The sequence below is a fragment of the Gadus macrocephalus genome, chromosome 14, assembly GCF_031168955.1.
Source record: "Gadus macrocephalus chromosome 14, ASM3116895v1".
NCBI classification, from domain to species: Eukaryota; Metazoa; Chordata; class Actinopteri; order Gadiformes; family Gadidae; genus Gadus; species Gadus macrocephalus.
Genome location: NC_082395.1, coordinates 5,109,003 through 5,119,446, shown reverse-complemented (window position 1 = coordinate 5,119,446; position 10,444 = coordinate 5,109,003). Strand labels below are relative to the sequence as shown.

Here is a 10,444-nt window from a genome sequence, read left to right as displayed (position 1 = left end):
CGTGCGGAGAGGACTCCCCCTTTCTGTGTCACGTGTCACCCCAGTCTGCGTTACGGTCTGTAGCGACCCGAGATGGGGAGGAAAGAGGAGGGGGGGGGGTGAGGGGGGGTGGGGATCGGACAACGCCGTTCGAGGCGAAGCGGCAGAAGGGACGGCTTAGGCCCTGGCCCTGTTGTTCAGCGGTTGAGGCGGGACGGCCCACGTAATCAGGCCAGGTTAGAGCAGGCTCAGCCCTTTCTTCGCTCTCATTAAAAGGCGTACGCATAGTCGCCCTCTAAGCAGCAGGCTCGCGCCTCATGTAAAACAACAACCATCAGTTACTGCACATCAGTGGTGGGGCAGGGACGTAAACACACGCATACAGGCACACTCACATTCACACGGGCGCACACGCACGCACACATACTGTACACACACACACACACACACACACACACACACATACACACACACACACACACACACACACACACACACACACAGACACACACACACACACACACACACACACACACACACACACACACACACACACACACACACACACACACACACACACACACACACACATAAACACACCACTGGCCCAGATAAACTCACAGCAGGTGAGTTTTTATAACCGTTCACTAAAACGTTATTTATTCAACACCAAAGAGGCGATTTGGGAATTTTAACTTACACAGGACAGGTCTTGATGACCAAATGAGCCATGATGACTGAAGTCTTACTCATCTATTCTGTAAACCTGGATGTCCTCCTCAAAACCTTGTCCGTCTTATCTGGTGATTGGTCACCTTTGATTCGCAGTCCATACTATATAATATGATATAATATAATATAATATAATGTGTACAGGTGATGGCAATTGTGCTGATGTGAGATAATAGCAATAAATAAAAGGCTAGCCTATTATTTAAACATCAAATAAGGACTTTTGTTCAGCGGGTGAATGAATCTTCCCATGGTTTGTTTACGTTAGTTAATAGCCTTGTGCGCTGCTCTGATGCAAAACAAGATGCGTTTTAACATAAGAGGATAGGGGGGGGGGGGGTGGAAATGCTCGTCTTTTTTATCCGAGTCCCACTACGTGTTATTGGCGCACTACACCCATTTGTATCGCTTCTTAACCGCTCCTGTTGGCTCTGCCTCTGACCATAAAACGTCCTCATTTCGGAGTAAAGAGTCTCGTTAACGATCGGATGGAACCGTGCGTCGAGGAAGTAGCGGCTGTGCCAAATTGTAGGGTGTTGCTCTTCCTCCCTGGGTCCGGACGTACACACTTGGCGCCCGTGATAGATTGAAGTGAAGCTAGAGGGGTACCGCCCACTGTACGTTCAGACCATGGGATCTCCGATCGGGCTCAGATTCTATGGGTTCCGACTCCGAGAAGGAGCATTTTTTTAAATGTTCCACTTAGCATATCCATTGAAAGCGTGGAGTGAGGTGACAATAAAGCAACCGCTTCTCGTCTCAACGGCTTTGAATTGTCTTAAAGTCGCTTTGTGTTCGTCGGGAGCGACCCCGCCCCTCGCCGGACACAAAGGCCACGCTGGGCTTTGTGTGGATGCATATGCGACCTCTGACCCCGCTGTGTTCCTCATCTTTAGACTCCGTAGGAGGAGAAGAAATGACTAAATTGCCTGCCGTTTGCCGTTAAGTATGGGCTTTGTTGGCACATCATATTTTCCCCTCGGATAGACATCACTTCAGTTCGCTCTGTAATTTGAAACATGGCAGAATCATGAAACCTGTTTAAGTATCACATATGCAATGCTATTTTCTATCTCTGTTCCTTTCCCTTAATTTGTAGACAAATGTTAATAATTTCAATGATTGAGATAAAACAAAGAACAGATGTGTTTTCATCCTTATTGATACTAGCCTATAGCCTTGCCGAGTATAAATAATTAAATATGTGGATAATAGGGGCTTGGATAACTTATCAGAACTGTAAGCATCCTAAAAACACAATAAACAAAAACAATAACTGTAACCAACCTGTACTTTGCATGATTTAAGGCATGTCAGTATAACTAACCAAATCGTGTTGATCATATGTTAATCCTTGAACGTGAATGATATACATATCTCAAGCATATAAACAAAAATACATTTTATTCGTATAATTTCCAGGGCAGTAGGCCTATTTTGATGCGAGGAGACAACAAAGGAGGGAGTGTATCTGAGGGGAGTGGATGGGATGTTTTTTTTCTCTCTCCGTTTTTATCACCGCCCACTCCAAACATTTCAGCCAATGAGCCTCGGCTATGCAAATCTGGAGCAGCACTGCACCGTCCCTGCCCAGGCGGTGACGTCACCCTCCCCTATCCCCCCCACAGTAGTGTTGTCTGGCTTTGCAGCAGTAAGTCAGACAGAAACCAGAAAAGAGCTGAGTGAGCCGAGTTGGGGAGGGACCCTTTGAAGGAAATATTCACCACCGCCGGCATTCCAGCAGATCTGGAGTACCGCAACTGTGCTGCCACCGTAGACCAAACACATCCAGGGGACCCCTATCTCTGGAAGAGTGGATATCTTTTTGCCTGTGTGTGTGTGTTTGTGTGTGTGCTGTGCATTGATTCACAGCTGTGCAAGAGAGTGTGTGTGTGAGGCATCACCGAATCGCACCAGTGGCTTGAAACCGGGTCCGGTGCCCCCCTCCTTTTCCCTGATCATTCCTTGTTGCTCTCCTTCCGCGTCCCCCACCCCCACCCACCCACCCCCCCTCTGTCTCATCCTCCCCGGCTACGATACGGAGTCTGCAGTCGCAAGATGCCTAGCTCGCTGTTCGCCGACATGGATAGGAGCGGGAGCAACCAAGGGGACGCCCTGGACGACCAGAGAGCCCTCCAGATAGCGCTGGACCAGCTATCCCTGCTCGGCTTGGACAACGATGACAATTCGTTGTATGACAACGAGCCCCGCAAAAAGAGTGTCAACATGACAGAGTGCGTCCCCGTTCCCAGCTCCGAGCATGTGGCCGAAATCGTGGGGAGACAAGGTGAGCAATTTCTTCCAGTTATTTCCCAAATCCCCCACCTACTCGCCCACACACACACAAGTGGGGGTCCGGTTGTGGGCTGGTAGGCTACAGTTGTTCTCCTGGCTGGAGAGGTGGCCGGTTGTGGGTCGTCTCCCCCCAGCTGTAGGGCTGGGGCGGGATGCTGCTGGTGCCTTAGTTACATATGCGCAATGTCTCTCCTCACTGCAATACTGTTGAGGGCTGTTGTTGTTGTTGTTGTTATTGTTTCTCTCAGCCACAACAACAAAACAATTAACGATTGGGACTCATCCCATATGTTCCGGGTCCTTATGGCACAGGCTGGGACGTTGAAAAATTAAAGTCCATCCAGAGCGTTTTTCTTTTCTTTTGTTGTATAATTTACTTGTCCCACTGAGGCTGCGAAAGTCTAGCCTACTTGTCTTGTCGCTGTCCACAACGCTGCTAACAACAGTGTTCCTTCTGGGCTTCAACTTCCCTGTGACCCATTGTTAAAAGGTTCTTCGGTTCCGTATAGGGCGTTGTATTACAACTTAATGCGCCAATTTCAAGAAATGGAAGATCGCTTTCCTCCCTTTTGGATCCCTCCTTTCCATATACCATTCAACCAACCCCCCCTTTTCCATATCGTTGTTGAATTAGAAAAGGACAGCCGCTACGGTAATTCGAGGTGAATGTTTACTCAATGACATGTAACGTAAGCACTGATTCAGCAGTCCTTCTTCTGATCTGGGTTCATTTTTCGCCTCGAAGCACCCGCTGTGTATTCACGGCAGAAGAGCATGTGGTTTGAGTTTATTCTTCCCTCTCTCGGACTCTCTCGCTCGCTCTCTAAAAAAAGGGTGGTTCCCCTCGGTTTCTCTATTGGCCTCTGATTCTTGGTTTCTCGAGAGACTGTAAAGTAAAAAAAAAAAAAAAAAAAAAGAATAACAATCGGCCCATCTGTTTTGAGTTGCGCACGAGTAATGACATTAGCTCCCACCGGCCCCACGTTTCGTGAACCATTGTTGTTTGTGCAACCGCGTCCTCTCCCTCACCTCTGGTGTCTCCCTCCCTCCTAGGCTGCAAGATCAAAGCACTGCGGGCCAAAACCAACACCTACATCAAGACCCCCGTGCGCGGCGAGGAGCCGGTGTTCGTGGTGACGGGCCGCCGCGAGGACGTGGCCATGGCCCGCCGCGAGATCATCTCGGCCGCCGAACACTTCTCCATGATCCGCGCCTCACGCAACAAGAACATCAGCCTGAACGGCACGGGCACGCCGGCCCCCGGCCCGCCCAACCTGCCGGGCCAGACCACCATCCAGGTGCGGGTGCCGTACCGCGTGGTGGGCCTGGTGGTGGGGCCCAAGGGCGCCACCATCAAGCGCATCCAGCAGCAGACGCACACCTACATCGTGACGCCGAGCCGCGACAAGGAGCCCATCTTCGAGGTGACGGGCATGCCGGAGAACGTGGACCGCGCCCGCGAGGAGATCGAGGCGCACATCGCCATGCGCACCGGCGGCCTCATCGAGCTCCAGGACGAGAACGACTTCCACGCCAACGGCACGGACGTGGGCTTCGACATCCACGGCCACGTCACCCTGTGGTCCAAGCCCGGCGCGGGCTCCGACGGCACGGCCGCCGCCAACGGCACGGGCGGCGGCGGCGGCGGCGGCGGCGGCGGCGCCACCCCGGCCTCGGCCCGCAAGCCCTTCTCCAACTACCGCAACGACTCGTCGTCCTCGCTGGGCTCCGCCTCCACGGACTCCTACTTTGGCAACGGCGGCTCGCCCCGCATGGCCGACTACAGCCCCCCCAGCCCCGCCCTCAGCTACACCGCCTCCTCCACCGCCGCCGCCACCAACAACAACAACAACAACGGCAACAACAACAACAACAACGCCAACAACAACGCCAACAGCGGCTTCGTGTACGGCCGCGACGCCGTCTCCCCCGACTGCGCCGCCGACGGGGCCTTCGACGCGTCGCCGGGCTTCGAGCCCGCCACGGCGCCCCCCGGCCTCCTGTGGTCCCACTACGAGAACCGCCGCGGGACCCCCTCCTCCTCCTCCCCGGGGGGCAGCTCCCCCACCTCCTCCTCCTCCTCCTCTTCCTCCTCCACCGCCGCCTCCTCCGCCATGTACTCCGTCCACGCCCCCAACGCCAACGCCGTGCTGGCCAGCCAGAGGAGGGCCCCCCACCACCCCAGGATGTCCCCCCCGCTCCACGGACAGCCCGCCGCGGGACCCCTGGCCAACAACGGCGCCTCCGTCGCCGAGCACCCGCTGGCCCGCCGGGTCCGCAGCGACCCGGGCGGCGGGCCCCTGAGCTTCACCTACCCCGGCGCCGGGGCCTCGCTCCCCGGCCCCCACCACCTCCCCGGGGTGCCCTGCGACTCCTCCTCCTCCGTGTCCTCCACCTCCTCCTCCTCCTCCTCCACCTCCTCCGGCGCCAGCCGCAAGGGCAGCCGCGACTGCTCGGTGTGCTTCGAGAGCGAGGTGATCGCCGCGCTGGTGCCCTGCGGCCACAACCTCTTCTGCATGGAGTGCGCCAACCGCATCTGCCAGCGCAACGAGCCCCGCTGCCCCGTGTGCCAGGCCAGCGTCACTCAGGCTATTCGTATATTTTCATAAGGGGAAGAAACGACAACAAACTGAGAGAGAGAGAGAGAGAGAGAGAGAGAGAGAGAGAGAGAGGGAGAGAGAGGGAGAGAGAGACGGGAAGGGGGTCACCGAGGTCGACCGACGGTGATGGCGGCCGCTGAACCTGACTCTTTACAGACGGCCTCACCTGAACTCTGAACCGTCCTCCTATTTGGGGAGTGTACATAGAATTATACATATGTAGATGTAAGAGCCTGCAGTATCCAAAAAGAAGGGACGAACCGGGCCCCCCCCCCTCCCCCCACAATCAAGGGGGGGCCCGGTTGACACGTTTTGGTTTTTTATATAACGTACCGTTGCTTGGGTAAATATTTTCAACATCTAGATGCATGTTTTAAATATTACAGCATAGTAATTACTTATCTCTAGTTAAAAAAAAAACGTACCTTATATTTATGAAGAAACGAGACACGTTTGTGTGTATGTGTGTGCGGAGACGGATTGTCGAGGGACCGAGGTACCCAGGGTTAGCGAGCTAGCCCGCTAGCATAGCGACATAGCCTTCCAGTGTCGAACGACCGAATGTACTGACAAGTGGAGAGGCAGAGTACTGCTAGAGGGGCCGTCGAGCCAGTCAGGTCTGCTGTCTTCGTGCAGATGAGGATACTGCCACTGGGCATTGGTTTAACATCAGCCACAACCATGTGACAGAGCGCTACAATGATATCTCCTCTGGAATTATGTACAGAAAATAATAGAACACACACACACACACACACACACGACAACAACAACAAAATCCACAATTTGAAAGTTTCAATTACATTAATACAGATTGAAGTATTTTATTCTTTTTTGACTTGAAAAGATTATATTTCTTATTGCAAAGATGTTTACAAGATATTTTAATTTAAGTTCAGTGAACTTTTGTAGCTGGGTTAAAATATTGTTTATTTTTTAGTACAGCCTAATGGCATTGATCACTGTATTATTTTAATACCACACGGCTGTGGGCGGAGAAACAAATCCACAAGCGTGTGTTGCATTTGACAGTATTCTGTTGGGATGGAGTTTTTTATAGGTTCAGCAAAAAAATCTTTTAATCCGCTTCACCCAGCATATTTTTTATTCAGTAATATAAAAGCATATTTTATTCTATATTATTATGAATCGTTACAAATGTATGATACTTAGTAAGTCGGACGATAAATGAACCGTTTATGCTTTCTAAAAAATTTGTATGAATTAGATTCCAAGTGGGAATTACAGGCTTCTGTTGCACCACTATAGTTTTAGTATTTCTATTTTAATACATTTGTTTACCACTTTGTTTATGTAAATGTAGGTGAAGTTACTTGAGCGTAAATGTACTTTATTGAGCAAAATCTAAGAACATAGTATATTTTATTTTATGATAAATGGCCTTTAACCTCATGGTCAAATACTAATATTATATTTGCTGAGACAAGATTTGAAAAAAAAAATGTATCAAGAGTTTTATTTTTCTGACATGATAAAAAAAAAAAGTAAAACTTAAGTAATGGTGCTACTTCATGTTTTTTTTAAGTATTTCTATATAAGTCCAATAAAAATGGTACATTTATGTGGTGTCGTCTTCTTCATAATTTCCAGTCGTGTTATTCCCCATGGTCTACTTGTTGCTCCTGTGACAGAAGGGTTATGGGTTCACATGTTTACAAGGGTGGGGGAGGAGGGGGAATATTAGCTATGTTGTAAGTGTGTTCATTCACTGAACATTTGACCCCACTTTAGTTCATAATGCAGTCTGCTGCACTCTTGCAGGCACTGGGATTATAATGCGTGGCCTAATTAATTCCTGTGTTCGGTTGTGACAGTGCAGAGAGAAAGAGAGGAAGGGCATCTTATCTCCAATTAGAATTCCTGTGTGACTCACGCAAACTAGGATTTGATGCGGGGATCATATCTATGAATCTCCTCCAGTCGCTGGCGCAGTCTCAAAACTCATTTAGGGGGCAACTTAAGCACTTGTTGTGCTGCAAGCACACCTCTTAGAGAGGCAGTGTGTGTGTGTGTGCGTGTGTGTATGTGTGTGACAGACCCACCCCCAATCTCATCGTTGCTGCATGCCTTCTGGGTTCTCATTCTTTCCTCCTCTAGTTTTATTGTTTTGCCTATAGGGCAGGCGGTGTGTGTGTGTGTGTGTGTGTGTGTGTGTGTGTGTGTGTGTGTGTGTGTGTGTGTGTGTGTGTGTGTGTGTGTGTGTGTGTGTGTGTGTGTGTGTGTGTGGGTGTGTGTGTAAGTTCTCAAAACCTGCATGTTAGTTCTCAAAACCCCTGACACTGCAACTTGTATGCAAAGGTGTATGTGGCAATAGCAGAGCCCTAATGATACGTTTGAAATGGATACACCCAAAGTGCAGGCCATCACCCTCCAGCCCTAATAGATCTATGGAAACCAGCTGGCACTGGTGTGCGGTGAAACACAGGGAGGCCCTGAATGGGAACCGAGGGTACGGTGGCTCCCGGCCTGGGGATCTTATGTCACGTTATGTTCGGATTGAGCATAACTTTCAGCTGGGAGGCATATAATGTTCAGACGGAAGATAATCTGCATCTCCCAACAGAGATTTGGATATGAGAAAGGAGACTGATATTCCAAGTTCTCTGTCTGTGTTGGTGTAGACACGTCTGTCTGTGTTGCTGTGGACACACACGTCTGTCTGCGTTACTTTGGACACACACGTCTGTCTGCGTTGCTTAAGACAAATGTCTGTCTGCGTTGCTGTAGACACACATCTGTGCGTTGCTATGGACACACGTCTGTCTACGTTGATGTGGACACACACGTCTGTCTGCCTTGCTATGGACACACATGTCTGTCTACGTTGATGTGGACACACGTCTGTCTGCCTTGCTATGGACACACACGTCTGTCTGCCTTGCTATGGACACACATGTCTGTCTGCCTTGCTATGGACACACATGTCTGTCTGCGTTGCTGTGGACACACGTCAGTCTGCATTGCTGTAGACACGTCTGTCTGCCTTGCTGTAGACTAATGTATGTCTGCGTATCTTAGACACACGTCTGTCTGCGCTACAGTAGACTAATGTATGTCTGTTGCTTCAGACACACGCGTCTGTTGCCCCAGTCTGCATAAGAAGTAACATCTTCTTTGCTTTGACCTAAATCTTATGTTTACTGGCCATGTATTTGTTCACCCGCCTGTGTGAACACGCATGCACGCACACGCACACACAAACACACACACACACACACACACACACACACACACACACACACACACACACACACACACACACACACACACACACACACACACACACACACACACACACAAAAGGAGTCATTCCTATGCGAGTAAGACATTAAATATTTATTTATGCCCTGTGGCTCTGATTCTCTCTACTGTGTACTGTGCTGTGTACTGCACTGAGTACCCTTCTGTATACTCTACTGTGTACTTTATTGTGTACTATACTGTGTACTCTGCTCTTCACTTGACGGGCATCTCTAGTTTAAAGCCAAATCTCAAAAGCCTGACTGTCCCCACACAGCTTATGTGGCTGGACCGCAAGAATCCCTCATAGCAGAAAATATACATGGAAGCTATATATGAAAGCATTGATTTCTCTCTTCTTCTTCTTCTTCTTCGGGCATGTGGTGGATCGTGGATGTAACATGATAATGATTACACCCTCTCTCTCTCAACACCACTTCTTCTTCTTCTTCTTCTTCTTCTTCTTCTTCTTCTTCTTCTTCTTCTTCTTCTTCTTCTTCTCCTCCTTCTTCTTCTTCTTCTTCTTCTTCTTCTTCTTCTTCTTCTTCTTCTTCTTCTTCTTCTTCTTCTTCTTCTTCTTCTTCTCTTCTCTTTAAACAAGGAAGAGAGAAAATTGAAATGATAGAACGGACGGCAAACACATTGACCTGTGTGTCCTGATGGAGGCGTGTCGCCTATAGAGCGAGTCCTGGCTCGTCCAACTACATACACCCAGTGCCTCAGAGCTGGGTTCTCCCCTCTGCTTAAACACGATCTCAGAAGAGAGAGAGAGAGAGAGATAGATAGAGAAGGGAAGAGAAAAGGCAGAGGGTGCGAGGGCAGGGGGGAGGGCATTGGGTTTGTTGTTCAAAGCCCAGGCACTGAATATGCATTATAGATGAGCAGTCTTTTGAGACATCTTTGAGCTCTCTCTCTCGGTTTCTATCTATCTGCTTATATTTCCTCCCCCTGTCTGCTTTAGCCCCCCCTCCCTCTATGATTCTCTTATTACATATGTTTGGTATCGAATGATTTCTGGATATTGTGTTTGAGCGTTTGTGCACGGATAATGGATTGTTTTTGTCCTTGAGAGTACCCAGCATTAACACTAAGTCAGATTCCACATGTTCTATATTATGCCAGACAGTCTGTGTACCCTGTGTGTGTGTGTGTGTGTGTGTGTGTGCATGTGTGTGTGTGTGTGCGCGCGTGTGTGGGTGTGTGTGTGTGTTTGTATGTGTGCATGAGTGTATGTGTTCCCTGTGTGCACGAGTGTGTGTGTGTGTGTGTGTGTGCGTGTACGCGTGTGTGTGTGTTTCAAAGAGCACACATTGGGTCAACTTCTCTGCTCTCATGCATACAAAAAACCAAAGTGACCTCTGTGTTTCCTCTGATCACCGTTCATGCGGTGTGGTCTAACATTACAAGAGCTTTCATTGGGTTACAGTTTGAGTCACCGAAATGTCCTCCATATAATCAAAGGATGAGTCCGGCCTGTGTGTGGTGGAATGCTCTCCAGAGAACCTTTCCAGAGATTCATCCATTTCTGTGAAAGTTGCATTGTGGTCTTTCGTTTTTTTAGTTTCCAATATCAACCC

The 10,444-nt window shown here is 49.5% G+C and overlaps 1 protein-coding gene across 1 annotated transcript; it reads left to right on the top strand.

The window, feature by feature from the left end:
• The first annotated feature begins 1,542 nt into the window (after window positions 1–1,542).
• On the top strand, window positions 1,543–7,188 carry mex3b (mex-3 RNA binding family member B). Its single transcript, XM_060071395.1, has 2 exons — window positions 1,543–2,998; window positions 4,060–7,188. The coding sequence occupies exons 1-2, from the start codon at window positions 2,770–2,772 to the stop codon at window positions 5,613–5,615; spliced, it is 1,785 nt and encodes a 594-aa protein (XP_059927378.1). The 5' UTR covers window positions 1,543–2,769; the 3' UTR covers window positions 5,616–7,188.
• The last annotated feature ends 3,256 nt before the right edge of the window (window positions 7,189–10,444 follow it).

Coding starts and splice junctions, on each gene's coding strand:
- mex3b (XM_060071395.1), top strand. CDS start 2,770: ATGCCTAGCTCGCTGTTCGCCGACATGGATAGGAGCGGGAGCAACCAA. Junction 2,999..4,059: donor CGAAATCGTGGGGAGACAAG/GTGAGCAATTTC, acceptor CCTCCCTCCTAG/GCTGCAAGATCAAAGCACTG.